The 18,819-nt window shown below is 44.0% G+C and overlaps 1 protein-coding gene across 2 annotated transcripts in view; it reads right to left on the bottom strand.

The window, feature by feature from the left end:
• Positions 1 to 3,311: 3,311 nt before the first annotated feature.
• MARCHF4 (membrane associated ring-CH-type finger 4) overlaps positions 3,312 to 18,819 on the bottom strand; it is a 105,790-nt gene continuing 90,282 nt past the window's right edge. Inside the window, exons 4-5 of one of the 2 annotated variants that reach the window (XR_008431954.1) lie at positions 14,551 to 14,980; positions 3,312 to 3,384 (exon numbers count right to left, since the gene is read on the bottom strand). Coding sequence is in view for 1 of the 2 variants with exons in the window: in XM_053948383.1 (XP_053804358.1) it covers positions 14,619 to 14,980 (362 nt within the window). In the remaining variant the exon portion in view is untranslated. Of the gene's footprint in view, positions 3,385 to 6,580; positions 14,981 to 18,819 lie in introns of those variants that run through there. The other variant, XM_053948383.1, reaches the window with a different exon arrangement.

The following is an 18,819-nucleotide window of genomic DNA, read 5'->3' as shown; positions in this document are numbered from 1 at the left end:
ATGAGTAGAGTTTGACCTGCAAAGATAAGCAGGGCTGGTAAAATTAGAGATCCTTTTGAAAGTCTCTGGAACATACCTGTTTAGGCCCTCAAAACTGGCTGTGCAAATTGCTTCAGGCAGGTTTTGTTTGCAGCTGACCAAGTCCTTGCTGGGATATAGTGCCAGTTTGGGAGGAGTTTCTTGGGTCTTTCTGAATATTTGAGACATCTTTGTCATGAATAGATGTCCAGGAAACACTCCCAGGCTCATCTTGGTAAGTTGTTAACACAGATTTTGACCTCCTTTTGGCCCAAGCTGTCAGCATGAGGATACCCAGCAAAATTCAGGAGTTGACACAGATCAGGAGCAATGGACAGTTTGTATGTGGCCACCCTTTGGCCATTTTTGCCCTGAGGAATAAGAGTTTGGACTTGGTAGAGTGTGTACCAATTGACATTTGCACCAGAAAAAGGTCCTGAGCACACTGGAATAAGTGTTGCTATAGATACACTTATCATGCGTGAAATAAAGAGTTTAAAGTAGAACCAGAAACAAAAAACCAAAGAACTTAAATTCTGTGTATCTGAAATATAACCAGTACTCCTCCTAAATAATCATGTGATGCCTGGGAGGATTTCTGACTGTCTTGTGGCAGCAGCTGCTTCAGGAACTGTGGAGTGACCTGCACAACTGCCCATATCCAAATGACTGCTTGCAGCCTGATAGGGCTGAAATGGTATTTCCCAGATTGCCTGCAGGGTTGTGAAAATGCAGAGACTTTGGCCTACTGAGGAAACTTTTGTTCTGGATGCTCTTCCTAAGAAGTGGAGGGAAGGTCTCAGCTTTATCTCAACTGTGGCCCCTTATGGATGGAGGCAACCTCTCCACAACAGTGCCCATCCCAGCTGAAGCCAGTGCTTCTGTCCAGCACTGAGGCATCTTAAATAATGAGATCATCCACCTTCAATGTGGCATCAAGAAGGCAAAGTAAAGAGTTTGTAGCTCTGACTGTTGTGTGAAGACTTTCCTGCTGCCTGCACTGTTGCTTTCAAAACATTTGTTAAGAACAAAAAAAAACCCATTAAAATTTAGACCAAAATCCTCAGCCAAACCAATACTGTGACTTTATTAAGCACAAGGTTTGGGAAAAGAACAGCTTGGCTGTTCTTAATTAAGGTTGACTTTCCCTGGCAGATTAATTACCCAGAATTCATTGCAGATTCCTGGCACCATGGATGTTATTGATCCAGTCAGGCTGATAGTTTGTGCTTGCAGGGATCTGTCTGTGATCCTCCTTCCACGGGAATTTGGGGAGGGAGAGAAGGAGAGAGCTGGCTGGTAGTTATTAATAGAATTTGGAGCAGGTTTTTTCCCCATGCTGTTTAAATCAAAATTCTAGACAGTTGCATAATCTCATGCATCTCAGTAACAGCAGCAATTACCACCACCACCACAGGGCAGAGAAAAGTGTGGAAGAAGTGTGGAGACAGATGCCAAAGAAAGTAGTGGATTTTCTTTCTGGAGAGGTAAAGTAAAGGGATTTTTTTACACATGTTCAGAAACAGAAAGCTGAGAGTGCACTGTGGATGTTTCAAATGCCTCCTGGGCTGTAGTTTTGGTGTAATATGATGTGTTCAAATCAAGTCCATGGCAAGGAACAGGGTTGCTGGTACCCTTTGACGTGCATATGCAGGTCAGGACTGATCCCACCAGTGCTTGAGAGCTCAGCCCAAGGCCCACTTGTTGGTGGGGATAGGAAGCCAGAGACATCTGCTCCTGCCCTGCAGGAGAATAGCATGTCTTGGCTTTCCAGAATGGGAGGCTGAGAGGTCAAGTGACGGGAGAGGAGCATTGCTGTTTGGGTAGCTGAGAAAGGCAGTCCAAGGGATGTCTCCTGGGTGCAGAGCTCTCCCTGAAAACATCAGTTCCTTGTTGTGTGAGATCATGAATGATTCCCTTTCACAGATTTGTTACTTTGCAAAATTTAATGGGCACCAGCAGCTTTACCTTGTTGAGCCTCTGATCTCCTTCAACCTTGCAAATAGTATTTTAAAGCCTCAAAACACCTCCCTGTGCCTCTTGTTTGCTTTGGCTGTCGGACAAATGCCTTAGTTAAAACTTTTCAGGCATGATTTCTAATCCCGAGGCTGTCCTGTAGAATGGGACTGTGCTTTCCATCAGGCCAGCTTGTTGGCTATGGTGGCTTTACTTGCTCCATTTTTTCTGGTACTCAGCCTCTTTCTACCTTTCCTTTTCTGTTTTCTCAGGATTTTTTTGCAGGCTTTAAACAAGAAAACAAACTATTCCCTAAAGCTCTGAAAGATGCTTCTGTTACAAGATGTGCTGTAATGATGAGAATCACAAATGGTGAGGGGAAGCTGCCTTGCTGTTTGGAGAACAACTTTTTACTAGGCTTCATCCACAACCTTGAAGAATTTGCTGTTTAAAAATCCTGGGTTTCCCCTGAGTGTTTAGAAATTCAGGCCTGAATTTTCAGGAGGTAACAGTAATTTGAGGTGCTAAATTGGCCTAGAAAGCATTTTTTTTTTTTTTTTTTTTGGGTGGATGTTTGTTTTGGTGGGTTTTTTTTGTTTTTTTTTTTGTTTTTTTTGGGGGGTTTTTTTTTGTTTGTTTGTTTGTTTTTGTTTTTTTACTTTTAGGAAAAGTTGAACAGCATTTTACTTTATGCTTTTTGCAAATTCAGAACCAAAGTTGAGAATAGGAGGCAGGTTTCAAGCAACAGATGTAATGATCTGTAGACCCCAAGCAGAATTAGCTGCAGAGCTGAGAGATTTGGTAGCTGAAGTCTCACACTGACTGTGAACAGTAGAACCTCACAGTTGCCATAGGTTCCTTCTCCCTTTTTCAGTAAGTGAAGAAACAACTGCTTTGGGGACTGCCTCTTGTATTCAGCCTGGGCAGCCAAACTTACTTCCTTTGATTAATAACGTCGGGGGCAAAATGACTGATGCAACTGCTGGGTACATGCAAAAGAGGGGTGGGTGCTTTTTTCCTAACTTTACAGATAGGTGTCAATTTAAAATTGAGACAATGGAGGCCAGTCAAGCATCTCAAATCATACTAGACAACTGTGTGGGCAGTTTGTGCTGAACACAATTGAGATGAATAATTCCTAGGAGGCACCTATTTTTCTCTGATGATTACTAAGGAAGCTTAGAATTTGACTAGTGGCCTTTAGATGTATAAATTTGGGTATGCTGTAGCTGTAGATGACTACATTAAATACGTACAAAGGCAGGTGGAAATAGATGGCTTTAAGCATTGCTCAGCTGGCAGAGGTTGTTTACTGGAGATTGAAGACACAGAGAGCTTCAAGGGTCACTCCAGGTGCTGTGAGCAGAGACAGCTCCAGATCTGGCTTCTTTCACCACCAAGAAACTTGATCTGAATGGAGAAGACATGGCTTGTATGTGAAAGTGGCACTCAAGTGAAATGATTTTGCCTCCTTGTACACCAGTTATAGCTTTGAAAACTATCCATTATGCTCTGACCTGAGACTGCTCCGAAGTTTGATAAGGCTTTAGTGATGCAATAAAGTTCACAGCATTCAAAAATTAGAGAGAAGGCTTGGGCATTAAAAAAAAAGTATATAAAGAAAGTGCGTTTATGGGTGTCTGTTGTTATTTAACGCATTAAATAACCAGGGCACTGTTTAGATTAAGTAATCGGTGCTTGTTGCTCCCAGCTATACTCGAAATGAGAGTGAAATACTTCAATTATTCTCTGTAAGGTGTGCAGCTCTGTGACTGTAGCATGGGGCTACTTTTGGCTCTTTTTGAGGATGGAGGCCTTGTTTACAAATGTAACTGACCTTGGTAAGAACTCAGAATATTTCAGCTGATTACCATACCTGCCTGTGAACAGGCTCTTCTCCCCTGCAGATGCAGGTCCCTAACTATGGTTCCACTTTGGCTGATGCCAGTTCATGGGGCAGTAAGACAGTGCATGCCAGGAGTCATCTCAGGTGGCCTTGCTCTGACCTTGTGTGTGCCTGAGCAGTGCCACCTCACACAGGCACGTGTTTATACACATAGGCATGACTGGGTGTAGCTGTGTCGATTCACACGAGGCTTTTGCAAATGTGATGCTTTAAATGCTATTAATTCAATGGGAAACATGGGAAGGAGGGGGCTGTATGGTTAAAATAGTAATTTTTGCAAATCCTGCAGCAACACAGGCTCAGTTGACCTCGCAGAGCTGATCCACTTCTCCTGTGCTCTTGCTTCCGGATTGCAAAATCAGAAAAGTACTGAGAAGCTGGGAGAACAAAATGCCCCAAGGGCACAGCCCTGATCTTATGCACCCACTCAAGCCTGAGGAAAAATCCTGCTGATTTCAGTCCGGTTTTTGTCAGCCCCTTAGGTGATCTCATTCAAAATTAATAAACTTGTTGTCTATTTAATAGACTTCTATTACATTGGGAATTTTACCACTGTAATTGCAGACAGCTGTTTGTCGTCTTCTTTAGAGATGGGCATCCTCTGGCCATTGAGTGGACAGCTGTTATATTGCCTCTGGAAGTGGCCAGTACTTCTGGATGGCAGACACTGACTTGCTGCTTGAAATTCTCAAAAAAGATTATTTTCTCTTTAAGATTCAGGTAAATATATTCCCATTCAGATTATAGCTACATTCATTGTAGTTTATGTTTTGAAATTTCTTCCCATTTCCGAACCAAAATACTTGCGTGTTTCCAGGGGTTAAAACATCTTCCTGCCACCACCTTACCTCTAAAGCTTTTTACTCTTGAGCCTGTGATTTTTGCAATTCTGTGGTGAATTTGCAGCTTGAGCTCAGATACCAATGTTTTAGCAACATTCCAATTCCTTTCTCTATCTGTGAGGGAATCCAGGCTGCAATATCACTCAAACCTCCCCGTTTTACAGGGTACCTTACATCTGTGTAGAGCAACCCAGTGTTCCAGTATCCCTGTTCTCTTGCAATCCACTGAGGTGGAAAAGGCCACACTGTGTTACAGCTGCTACAGTTCAGCAGAACTGTGGTTGGCTGGTGTAGGAAATTACTTTTGGTCTGAGCAGGCGCAGGGCACATGATGGCTTTTAGCAATGGAGCTGTGTGCACTGAATAAAACTGGCCCTTGGAGGCCACCTTGAATTAGGAATAATACATTCTATTAAGAATAATTGGGTTTGAGGTAAGATGATGTGCGCAGTAATTTGTGTTTGTCTAGTCTGGGTGATGCAGGTTTTTGTTAATCAGGGCATATGATCTAGCAAAAAGTTTGTCAGGCTGCAGTCTGTGAAAGAACCAGTTTTGGTACTGGACTCATAAGCTGGGTGGAGAAGTCCATTTTGTCCATGTTTCATGGCTTCTTCCTCATTTCCCTGAGGATCCTCTAGAACCTATCTTGTCCTCTTTATTCCAAAACCATCAGTGTTATCACTGCAGTAATCAATAATTGCCACCAGCCTCTTCATGTATCTTCCTTCCCTCTACCAGTCCTATCTGTGTTCCCACTTTTTTGTCCCTCATTTCTGATTAGCACAGCTGTTTCTTTACAGGCACCTCTTTGTCCTGCCTATTTCCTTTTTCTCTATTTGTTCTTTTCTCCCTCTCTGTCTCTCTCTGCATTTCAGTTGGCTTACTGGAATAAATCTATATTAAAAAAAAAAAAAAGTGAGAGAAGAAAAGGACTCATGTGCTTCCAGGGGGATAGATGAGGAACAGACTGCCTAACTCTACAGAGCAGTATCCTCACATGTGCAAGCATGGGGAAGTTCAGTGACCTTTTGGCATGAGTTTTCAGAATTCCTTGTGACAATCTTCCGGTGAAACACTGCCCCTGCTTTCCTCCTGAGATAGGAAGGCTGTGTGGCTGATGGCACTGGGCTTCTGGGCACATCGCCTTGACAAGTGATGCTCTAGGCATTCAGCAGGCACCCCAGAAACAAGGGGCAGCCTCAGAAGATGTCCTGGGGTACAGCTTGGCTGCCACGTGCACTCAGGAGAGGAGCTGTGGATCTAGCCTAGCTCTTTACCATCATCCCCTTCCAACCATGTCAGTGGTGATTGCTTCCAGTGTCCTCCCTTAGCTGTGCATGTTTGCTCTGAGCATTGCCTGTGTCTTGGTGTTTCCACAGCAATCTGTAGAAGGTACAGCCCTGGAGAAGAGGTTGACTCCAGTACTGTTTGGACAGGAGATGTTCTCTGTTGAGGGCAGTTCTGTACAATCCCTGGGAAGGACACAGCACATCAGGGTGGATACTCTGAAAACAGCTGCATGTACTTACCATGGTTGCCTCAAACTTCTCTCTTGACACTACACAAGAATCTTATAGTAATGTTTGGTAAACAATTTTTGCTGTTTAATGCCATAAACAATTAAAAGTGCTAACACATTGTGCTAGGCATGCTGAGCCCTGGCCCTTTGTTCAAATCTCCTTACATTAAGTCTTCTCCTCTCAAGTGTAAAAAGAAGATAAAAGTTTACTGTGTAAGGCCCTGTGTGAATTGTGACTAGAACGAAAGAGTTTTTATTGTAGCAAACAAATGAGAAAGGAGGTGAATTTCACAAGATGTTACAAGTGAAGAGAGGAAATGAAAAGATTACCAAGAGTCATTAATTTTCTTTTTTTTTATTATGTATATTTTCGTTAGAAAACAATCTTGAACACCCAGGAATAGTTTTCTAATAAACGTAAGCTCATGAAGAGCACTTGGAAGTTTCCATTCTGGGTTCAGGAGAATGACGGGACAGTAACACAGTTGACATGGTCATTCCTTTTAGTCAGCCCCTCCCTTGTGGCTGATTTTTCCTTACATTGCTGCCTTCCCTTCCCCGTGCTTCCTGCCCTGGACAAAACCACCCCCTCCCTCCCAGCCCCACAGACTCTGTAGTAGTCTCAAGAGAGTATTTCTGCATGGATGCACCATTGAATCATATCAACCTTCAGTGAACATAGTGATTTCTTGCAGGCTTGAATGAGGATCCCAGCAACAGACCTGGGGGATCCATGCAGAGACACTGCTTCCTCTCCTGGGCAGACCCTGTAGTAGTGAAGGAGGCCTTAGGAGTGACTTCAAAGGGGACTCACATGTAGAGATGCAAAATTTGCCCACTGGGGATGAAGATCCAGGGAAGTGTTCTTGCCATCCCTGCTAGCCACCTCCATTCTTGCGCTCAGCCTCTCAGGGGCAAAAGTCCTGAAGGGATTGATGCATAGCTACGGGCTGGTTGTGCTTCTGGAATGAGAAGATTTCCTCCCCAGGCCTGGCCTGCATTGCCTACAAAAGGGTTTGTTTATAATGGAGAGCTGATGTAAATGAGCTAAAACCACGAGGGAAGGAGGCCGTTTTGATTTGCTACTGTATGAAGCTAACAAAGATTCTTGCTCTCCTGTGATCAGAACAAGCCTCACCCAGGTTTACCACCATCTAAAATACAAGTGCTTTGCCCTCACTGTGTTTCTGGCTCAGGTACATTATCCACTGTAGTTACCCTGAGGCTAAGAAACAAAAGATTCCCCATGCCATTATCCCACAGCTTGATAGCAGTGAAGGAGATGCTTGAAAGCAGTTGTTCTTCTGGATCAAGAAGTGAAACTCCATGAAAAAGGGTTCTGCTGGCCATATCAGTCTAGAGGGGTGGGAGGAATGTTTGTGTGCCTGTTAACAAGGACTAGAAGGGCTGTCCAGACTCCCATCTCAGAGACTGCTACCGTTTGGTAGCAATGAATCACCCCTTTCCAAAGGAAAGCAAAGATTATGGAGTAGTGAGTGAAAGGGGAGGGGGAATATAATCTCATAAGAACATAGGTACTGAGATCAGCTGGTCAGAGAACATTAATTTTTGTCTCTCTAGCTGGAAAATAAGATCAGGTGGGTTAGTCAGAAGTCTGTTCATCCTTAAAGGAGAAAGAACCTCTATGAAGTGTTGTAGCAAATCTCCCAGATAAGTGTGGCAGGCTGGATTTTAAAGGAAAGCTCTCCTGTGATGAAGACCAAAGAGCAGAGTAGCTCTCATCAACTTGAGCTGTGAAAGGATGAGACAGGTCACTTGCACGGGCACGATGGGCATGTGCAATTTTTGTGATTATTAATATCATAACTGATATCAGCTGATCAAAGTTGCCCAACAGTGACTTGCTAACAGGTGGTGATCCCGCCACAGAAGACTGCAGCTGGAGGCAAACAGCCTGATGCCAGCTCATCCAGATGGGAGCTCTGGTACTCTGGAGAAGGCTACACTATAGGAAGTCTCGATGAGCAGACTCAGTCACTGAGACTTTCTCTGAATGATCAGGGAACTGAATGTGATATCCTAATTTTGTTTGGCAAAGCACATCTTGATGCATAATATAACATAGAAAGGAGCATCTTCTCTTAGTATCTCTTCTCTACTGTTACTTATTTCTTTAAGATTTAGGTATCAGAACACTCCTTTTTAATTTTCTCTCTTTTTTTTCTTTTTTTTAAATAAGAAATATGGGAAATGTGGCTTGGAAAAGAATTTCTGAGTTCTTGTCCCATTTAGAAATCCATCTCTTTTCAAGCAGTTGTGATGGCAGTTGTTTGTGCTTTTGCATCATTGTGCTTGTTTAAGGCTCAGAGAATTTTGAGGGGTCTTTAGTCTGTTTCCTGCTGCTGGAGCTGAGTGTCTGTTTTCCACATATTTCTGTCTTAATCAAACGCTATACAATAATGAGCATGAACTAAAGATAGGCCAAGAGTGCCTTAAAAGTATTTCCCTCTTCTGTCTTCTCTTTGCCTGAAGTCAAACCCTGTGTCGCATTTTCCACACAGCAACTCCCTGGATTCTGTCAAGACCTATTCAAAAATCAAGTATTGTTGTAGGTTTATTTAGGTTTTTATCTCTTCTTTATGTTTCCAGGATAGCATTTATAAATATATATGTATATGTTTATATATCTATTATCTTGCCATTCCAGTTCTGGAAGAGAAAACATCATTCTTTCATCAGAGGAGAAATTCACCCACTGACCTGGAGGTAATTTGAATAATGAACTAAGATAGTTTTTGATGTTTGTGTAAACAGCACAAAACTGTCAGATTCTGCTCTCCTTTTATCCGACATGATAGATGTGAGATCAAAGACTGCCTGCAGTAACTGCTGCACGTCAGACTTGCATTATTGAGGGAAATATTCCTATAGCCACTGGTCCATTGCTGCAAAATGGAGGACAACAATTGGTGTTTTCACCATATTTCCTTCAGCATGTAAGAAATTATGAAGGTCAATGCAATAGGCTCCTATACTTGCTTGTCCTCTCAAGATCTGAATGTCATTGTTTATCAATAGAGTGAATTTGCCTGTCTGGAAACACAAATGATGTAGAAGACTTAAAAACTACTCTGGGAGGAATTCTGTGTCTGCTCATGAAATCTTCAGGGCCAGAGTCTAAGGATGGCAGAGGGGATGAGGCATCTGTTACCTCAGGAATGAGAAGGAGCAGTCACAGGGGAGATGACAGTGGAGGGGAGATCAGGATACTCAGCCAGTACTCCCTAAGGCAATTGTACTGCTGACTGTTTTCCTCCAAGCGCTTGACCAACATAAAAGAGAAAGAGGAAGGAGCAGCTCTTCTGACCATGCATCCTCACAAGAAGATGGACAGGAATCCTGGTAGATGTACCACAGGTTGGAAGTGCTAATGGTACAGCTTCATCCTACACTGAAGAGCATTAGTGCTTTGCTTAGTCAAAATACTCTTTTTCTCTTAAGGAAAAGAAAGGGAGGATGCTTGAATGACTGACCACTACAAGTGGACAGAGGATGAAAGTCTACTACAAGTGGACAGAACTTGAAAGTCTTCAGAAAGGTCCTCCAGCTACAGCCATTTGCTCTAGTGTTTTACTGCTGCCAGATCAAGGGCTTTGAGAAGAGCCAGGGATCTGGCAGGCATGAGTAGTATTTTCCTGTCTCCGTGAGTGAAAACAGGACAGCCGACACTTCTCTTGACTCAAATCTAAGTTGCTGACTTTCTCTTTCCTTGGGTTGCCCATCCCATCATGGGAAGGTAAAACAAGAACCTCTTCACCACCTTGCTTGGGAAACCACAACAGGGAACATACCAGATTTTTCGGAAAAACATCCCATCATTTTTTACATTTTAAATTGGAAATCAAATGTTAGCTGGGTATATGGGTTTTGCCAGCATTTAGTAGTATTTGCCAGCATTTGCCAGTAGTTTTTTTGTAGCAACCAATTAATAGGCACTGAGATTGGCAAAGTAAGTATATATCAAAGACTGATGGTTACAGAGTTTGACTTATTGATACAGACTCTTAAAATTCCCTGTGTTCTCTGGTGACCCTTGGGTTAGTGCATGTGCTTGACCCCTTGCAGGCACAGAGGAAGAGGGTTTGAACTCGGCAGTGAGTATTTACCAAGAGATAGGACAGCAAGAATGGAAGAGCTGTGGAAGCTGGAGGCCAGCACTGATGTTTCAGTAGGCAAGAATGGCATTGGCAACTGACACAGAGCAAAACACCTCTGAAGAGCATAACCAGAAAAGCATTACCAGAAAGACCTGTCAAAGCTGACAGAAAATCAGGGGACTGGCAGAAACCACAAGATTGAGCAGGACCATACACACATGATTTCTGATGATGGCTGAACACAGTCCTCCACACTGACCACCCCCAAACAATGCTGGAGGACCACAAAGCCCAAGAACTGAAGGGTCTCCACAGTAATAGGACCCAGAATTTTCTCCACTGGGAGAAACAGCTGCCAAACTCTGCAAGCTTTGTTTGTCAGTGGAAGGTGACCTGACAGTTTTGTAACAAAGTACAGGGAACGTCTCTTCAGGGACCCAGCAGACAAGACTAAAAGAAAGACATGGGGAAGAAGAGATGCCGCTGTAGCATAGCTCTGCCCCATCTTGTCTATCTGCTAGAATCACCCAATATTCAACTTATTTTTCATGTCTCGGGAATGTGCTGTCTCCATTTGCACCTTTGAAAGTCCTGCATAGTAGCACAAAGGGGACAGCACAACGAGACTGTGGGAGATGAGAGAACTGTGCTATGGAAGGAAGAGATTCTCAGTATTTCTGCCATCAAAACTTTGAGGAGGAGAGAAAAAGGGAATTCAAAACCCCAACCCCCATACTAAATTTGCACTTGTTCTCTCAGGCTGGCAGCCTAGAAGTTCGTAAACTCAGAAGTACCTTGTTCTGGAGTAAACTGTTTTGAAAATAGTTTCCAATGGCTTCCCCCGAGCTGCTTTGCTGGTGGCAGCCCTTCGGCTCCCATGCTGGCACATGTATGAAGCTCTTTGAACAAATTTTGACCTTCCTTTAGCCTCTCTGCCCATCAAGCCAGCTAATGACATGCTTCGTATTGCACAGAACACATACAATTGACAAGTTCATTGTGTTGTTTAAATATTAAACAGTCTAGACAGGCTTTTGAGTCTTATGCCGCTGTGAAAAGGCTCAGACCATGCCCATCTCTGAAACTGGGCTGCGGGATCATTTGCACAGTAAGACAGACAATAAGACTTGTATACATTGCCATGCAACAGAATAGACCCCAAACCGCCAGCCCTAAGTGGAAAGTTTATTTCTAAGCACAATATATGGAAAAAACAAACCAACAAACCCCACAGATATAGAAAACGTTGTAGCAAATCCCTGGTCAAGTAGGACTTCATGTCTGTCACTATCCTGCACCTCACAGCCGCTTAAAATGTCATGCAATGGAGGAGAGGGCACTCGGGTGACAGCCTCCGCTTCCGATCAAGGAGGGTCTCCAAGCAGGAGAAGGCCGATGGGACTCCCGCTGTGATTCGGACTGTAACCAGCAAAAGGGCAGCGCTGCTCACCCCCACCACACGCCTCGTGACTACTGGTGGTAGACTTAGCACTTCAACAGGCTTTACCAACGTGGATTCTCACAACACCCCTGTGAGGTAGGTACGTATTGTTATTCCCCCTTTGCGTGGAGGGGGGACTGAGCCAAACAGCCCAAGGCTACAGAGTCAGTGGCAGAGCTGGAGTGAGAGTATGCAGAGTCCTGTGTGCTCAGAGTACACCACTCTTTCACAGCAAGTTGTGCTTCTGACCTCGTAACATTTTATCTGTTAGCCAAATTAAAGGAATTTGACTTCTCCATATTAAATGAGTGGAGGGCAGGGAGGGAAATGACATCATGGGTGACAGCTGTCCCTTCATCTGTGTATGATTCCCCCTTCCCAAAAACACTGTAATTACTCATCTCTTGGAATGAGGACAGCTTCCAGAATAGGCATAGGGGTGAGAGGCCGCTGTGTTTGCTTGCTTTGGCCAGGTTTCTCTCTACTGAAGCAGTTCTTCCAGAGATCATTCATTGCAACACTTTCCTTCTGGGGGATAGCTACTTTCAGAGAGCTACTTCCCTCTCCCTCTGCCCACCACCATCTCTTTTCTCCCCTCTGCCAAAAGCACTCTTTGGTAGATAGTAAATCTGGTCAGACAAAGGTACAGTGGCCTCAGAAACCATGCTGTTTCACACTGGTCCTCAGTAAGCTGGCTTTCTCGGACGGTGTTCCACCTCCCACATTCTCTGCCAGAGAAGTAAGTACCTGTGCCGTTGCATTCTGATATTTAAAGGGACACTGTCAAGTAATCGAGGTGAAAAGTATGACCTTGCCTTAAGCTGCTAACCTCCATCCTCAACGCTGCAGGATGGCTGCCATGTTCAGAGGCTGAAGTTTGACACCTTCTCCAGTCCAGAAACACCTGACCTGTAACAGCCTGGCTGCCAAAGGAGCTGGTAGCCCACATTTGCCCTGTCTCCAGAGAAGGTGTGAGAGGTGCTGGTATGATGATGGAGGGCAGCTGCATTCAGCCATCTTGCAATGTTGCTTGGCACTGCTGCTAAATGGATGCAGTTTGGCTGAAGACATTATCTTGATTTTGGAGGGAGCTAGGTTCAGGCTTGAACACTATGGGGTCATTGTTTTGTGACAACTGAGCTTTTGCTCCTCAAAATCCTAGCTAATCTCCATATTTCTAGGGTTCCTGCTCTTATGCTTCCTCTGTGGCAGCTGCAAAATAACCCCATAGAGTTGGGACATACCCTCCATAGAATGAGGACAGTCAGCAGGAAATCAGAAATATGGATTTCCTCCTGTCACAGAAGAAAGCTGGGGAGGAGAAGGACACGGAATGGTGAAAGGAATGGGGTGAGTGGAGAGAACCATACATGCCCAAATGGAAAAGGACAAAACTGATAGGGAAAGAAATTTTATTTTCAAGCTTGTAAGAGAATATTACAAACAATGGAAGAGTAAAAAAAACCCAAACCCTAAAAACTATTTAAAAAGTACTTGACAGTGTCCCTTTAATATCCACAAATGATTCAGCCATTGTGCATTGAAAGAGAATGTTCCTGAAGAGCAACCGATACCTTTGAGGATATATCCCAGAGAAGGAGACTTATTAGAAGTGCTACACAGTCAGTCAGCAACTGTGCTCCCTCTTCAGACTAACTCTCTTTTGGATGATTGAATGGAATAGACTCTGTAATAAACTAACAGACTGGATGTGAAAGGATCAGCCTACAAGACTGAGTGAGACTGTTGCAAATTGAGCAGCAGAGATACAGACACCAAAAAAACAAAAGTACATCTCTAATGCATGAGTGTCTGAATCAGCAAGGGAGCAGAAACCCACCAAAGGTGGGTCAGCTTCTTGTGATTAGAGTAAAATGGAAGGAAATTAACCTGGAATGTCTGCATGGAAAATGATGTGTGTGGGTGGCAAGGTCTGGATGCTGGATTTGGGGTTATGAAGGCATGAATCACACCAGTACTTGTGCTTGAGACACCTGCGGAACGTTTGTACAAAATTTGCCAAAAATGCCTATACGTCAAATAAAGGTTATGGAGCACCCTCCCCCCTCCCAGTTCTACCCTCACAAACCCTTTGTCAGGAACATTATGAAAAAAACAGGCTTCTTGGTGAAATTTGGGTATGCCTGGATTTTGTTAAGATTTTCTTAGTGAGATGATTCAATCTGTCTTCTGTAAATCAATATGGAAAAATCCCCAGCCATTTCACTTCAGGTACCCCATGGTAAATCAAACAAGGCTCCAGTGACTCATGAAACAAAACAACTCATAGCCCTGGTTAACTGGAGTCTGGAAAATAAAACCACTCCAAATATTTCGTTCCCTTCCATGTTTTTATAAATCTCACACTACGTGTGTGTTTGTGTGCGCGTGCGTGTGTGTACGGGGCTGTGCACAGAGCGTTACCTATTCCAGGTAATAGGATTTGTAAGACATGCTAAACCGTCTGTTCCTCTGCTTCCCCAGAACTCTGCCTACTCAGTTTGTAGTCTGTATTGCACTTGTTTTGTTGGTTTTTTTGTGATTTGTGTTGTTATTTTTTTTTTTTTTTTTTTTTTTTTTTTTTTAAACAGGCTGGAAAACATTAACCTCTTTAGCATGAGTGTGCAGCTCTCCCTCCACCTGCTTTTTTCCTTAGCTGGCCAGGTGCCGCCTCTTATATCTTGTGCAGTTACTGAAAGAAGAAAAGAAAAAAAGAAAAAAGAAAAGGAAAGAGAAAGAAAAAGGCACACCATGCTCCTCTGCTTTATGAGTTCTTTGTCTCCTCCACTTCGTGTTAAGGCCTCCTGAATTCCTCTGCTCAGACCGTCGTGACCCTCATGACGAGCTCTCTGTTACTACTAGACTGACTCCTCTGTTCGTGAGGCCTCAGGTGGCTGAGTATATGCAGGATGGTATAAGCACAGTGGTGGTCAGAGAGGGTGCCTGTGGCATGGCCGGCAGCCCGTGCCCCGCTGTCGGCTGGAGCGGAGTTAGTGGCTGTACCACCAGTGGAGGATGAGTGGGTGGTTTGGGAGGAGGGGCGCTGATTTGTCCTGGTCCCTGTTTTTTGCTCCTCCATGTCCTTTGTTTTGTCATAGTTCAGCACTTTCCACTGCTGATTGACCGCCTGCCACCGTTTAAAAATCCGGTAAACCGAGGGCCCTTCGTGTATTATTAGACCTGGAGGGAAGGGGGAAAGAAATAAACACAAAACATAAACAAAACTTTAGAAAGAGCCATAAACCTTCCCCAGCATTTTTCCCCAGTTAGCTGGTTAAGCTCAGCTCTCCAGCCAGTGCTTTCTGAAGGATAAATCCTGTATTTTAATTACCGACAGGCAGAGCACTGGTGCTCCTCCTCTGCTGGATCCCTTTTTACCCTGAATTAAAGGGATTACAGTTTTATCTCAGCCATCGATAAATGGATCGTAAATGGAGCACAGTGAGTTATGCTCTTACAGCAAAAGAGTATCTGTTTACCAACAAATGCCCAAGGTTTATCTCTCACTGGGCTAATTTTACATGCTGCATAGGCATGATTCACTGGGCTCAAGCGTGTGTTTGGAGGGGGTGTAACTGCAGCTGACGTGTCAGTGACGGCTGCTGCACCAGCGCCGTGTATGTGCACAGCCCGTGTCTCTCCCCACACACAAAGCAGCAGAGCAGACACACCTGTGGAGACCAGAGGCAGCAACTGAGCAGAAAAAGTGGTCTGTCTGTACCTGTAAGTGGTTTGTTATCCAAGGCAAAGTTTTGCTCATCTGCAGAGCAGGTACCTCATTGAACATCACTCCCTCCTTTGAGGGGGAGCTCAGCACGCTTGACAGAAGGGGCAGAGTAGCTCCCAGTGCGTGCAGAGCATGCAGGCAGTGCCTGTATCCTGTTGCCCATCTCTAGGCATGGGACTGAGGTCTGAGGACGGCTCTGGGCTGCAGGACATGGCACTGGTAATGGTCTCTGTGTTCATAAGAGAAGGAGCAGCTCAGATCCCTCAGTAGCCCACCAGTTATTGCATTTCCCAGCTGTCTCTATCATCCTCCCCACCCTTGCATGAGGACTAAGGAATTAAATAATTTCAGTTGCTTGGATGATGACAATACTTGAGTATTAAGCTCTGCTATTATTATTGAAGTTGCAGACTCTGGCTAGACCCTGTGGAAGCACTAGGTCTAGCAGTGGCTGCAACACAGGTCTTCTCCACTGAGGCTGGAGGAAGCTGCAACACCTCCTGTATACTGGCTTCGCTGGCACACTAATATATCTCACAAGCTTTGCTAGAGAATGGGATTCATGTGGAATGAGGGGAGCCTGAATGCCCCTGCTTTGCAGCCATCTGTCTCTTAGGCAAGTGCCTTTGTGTCCCATGTAACTGAAGCCAGACCAGCAGGCAGGACTGGGTGAGTTAGCACATGGATGGCTTCATTGTCCTTAATGATAAGGCTTCACCATTCTGGGTCAGGAACAAGATTATCAAAAACCTTTCTAAGAAGAGTAGCTCTCCTTCCTTCCTGTTGCAAACATAAAAATACATGAACAAGAGTCACAAGAATCAAGCTCATGCCTAAACAAAGGGGATGACTTGACCAACAATGTGTAGGGAGACGATGGGCACCACAGAGTAAGTGTTTTACAGCCATTCCTGATTAATCAAATCCTACAGTTTTACCCACCACCTACCTTTTCCAGATAGTTCTAGTTTCTGATGGCAGATAATTACTGGAGACAACCTGTGCCATATCAGACCCCAAAATACCTGAAGGTCATCTTACGCTGGGGGCTGATCTCCCCATTACTCACTGATGGGATGCAGCCACTTGGTTTCTTAGGATCAGCATCTGATATTAGAGAGTTTAAATCACTGCTTCAGTACAGATTGAGATTCCAGTCTCTCTGGTTCTAAGGATAACTAGGAGCCCTGCTGACTTGATCCTAGATTAGCTTCAGGGGGACTCACATGCATTGAAATGGGTGCTGAGCCTGCTCACTGGCTATAGAAGTAACTCCACTGGATAGCTTGTATGCAGATCTGACTATTTTGGGACAGGGAATGGTGTAGGGCACTACACTACGAAAGAGCTCTACCCTCTGGTTCCCAGAGGCCACTGAGATTGCACAGCTGTAACCCTGCCGTGCTGCTGGCTTTTTATAACCAAAACCTGTGATGTCATAATAGAAAATGTGGGTTTTCCTTCCTGCTTTGAAACATGGTTGAGAATTCTGATGTGGTGTGATCAAAGCATCAACTATAAAAAGCAGGACTTAGGGAAAGCCTGCAGATCCAGCCAAGGAGACAGAGCTTTGAAGCACGCCAGAAGTGGATCAGCCCACGACAAGGGACATTAGACATACATTTAAATGAGCTGTCTGATTGGTAATGAATGAAATTCCACTCTGATCAATGTTTCTTAGTGTTTCTCAGAGACCACTTTAAGCCTGGGATAAAAGAGCCAAAATCAAATGTTTTCTCTTTGGCTGTAGAACATTCTCCATAGAATCAAATCTATTCTACAAAGTATTAAACACCGAGCCACGATTGTAAATCTATTCTTAATTACCTTATCACAAATATTTAATGCGCAGCCTGATTCAAGAGGGCTGTTTATAAAATTCTTGTTTGTTTGCCTTCTAATTATAAATGTTTATGATCTTATGCAATTAACTGTGTGATGCTGATGGATGGGTTGCTGAGTCAATTGAGCTGTTTTCTTAGATAGTTTTGGTTTCCAAATATTTATAAAAGTACAAAATAACCTCTTTTCATCTGTATTTACTGGGCTTTAAATTACTTATCGATTTCCCAGTGTCAAGTTCAGGAGGCTGTAAAATTAAGAAGGAACCAAGTGGAGGGGTGGGCATGGAAGCGGAAGTAACAGTGATTCATTTACAAGAGGAAGTGCCAAGAGTAAGCAAGAGTCTATCAGTAAATATCAAGCTGCAGGATGCTTAATGCTCTCATTGAAACAAATCTGCTCTGCCTCAGATAAATTAGGATTGGAATTCTTACATTCAGCTCTGTGCATCCCTTAATAAGAACACCCCTCCCCTCAAGAATCATTCTTGTTGACAGAGGTGAAATGTTCAATTTTAAGGCCAGAATTCAGTGGGAAGTCCTTTAGGAAGGACTGTATTCAACTTGAGGTGTCCATTTAGAAGCAGTTATTCCATAAGCCAAATCTCCTGTGTGATTGTGTAAGGTTGCAGGCTGGTGTGATTCTCTCTTTGTGCAGTCCTCAACACAGAAATGTCTATAGCAGAGTTTCAGATGGATTCTGTGGATTCTGGGAGTGTCCTGGTCCTTTTCTACTCCTCCCCATTTTATTTCGCCCTCTTCTCCTTCACAAAATCTGTTCTCAGTGGATCCTCTGTGAAAATCATCATCTTCAGAAGGAAAATTTCTGTCAGTTGTACACAAAACTTGTTGGTCCAGGTTGTTGCTTGCTTCAAGAAATCCCTAGTTTGTAGTGCTGGTGAAGTGAAACTCCCATGGAATGTGGGCACTCATGATGTGCTGCTCTCATTCCCATTTTCTCATGTAGAGACCTGGCTGGACCAGCATTGGATGAAATTCCTTGATCTGAAAATTGTTGAAAGCTGGACTCCCTTGGGATTAGATGAGACAGAGGTGCATTGCATCAGTGGGCTTGTAAGAAAACTGATCAAGAGAAAGGTCCTCAGCCCAAGGGCCAGAAGGACTGCTGGAAGATCAGTGGCAGATGTAACAAGGGAATTGTGTTTCTGTCTCTGGATGGGGAAGCGGGGATCAGTTGCTCTACCACCATCCTGTGATATTAACCCAGGGGATTGTGAGCCTCCAATTTCAAGTAACTTTGGAGCAGCAGTTTCCCAAAAATGACATTCAGTGAATTCCTGAACATGGTCAGCCTCTGCCACCAAGTGATGTTTTCCTCAGAACTTTCAGCCTCTAATTAACCTTCTTCTTATTCCAACACTTGCCATGCATTTTCTTGAAAGAAACAGGTAAAATTTTTGGGGCAGGAACTGTTTCACCTGTTTGCCAGT

This window comes from Vidua chalybeata, chromosome 7, assembly GCF_026979565.1.
Source record: "Vidua chalybeata isolate OUT-0048 chromosome 7, bVidCha1 merged haplotype, whole genome shotgun sequence".
Lineage (NCBI taxonomy): Eukaryota > Metazoa > Chordata > Aves > Passeriformes > Viduidae > Vidua > Vidua chalybeata.
This window is presented reverse-complemented; position numbering and strand designations above follow the sequence as displayed.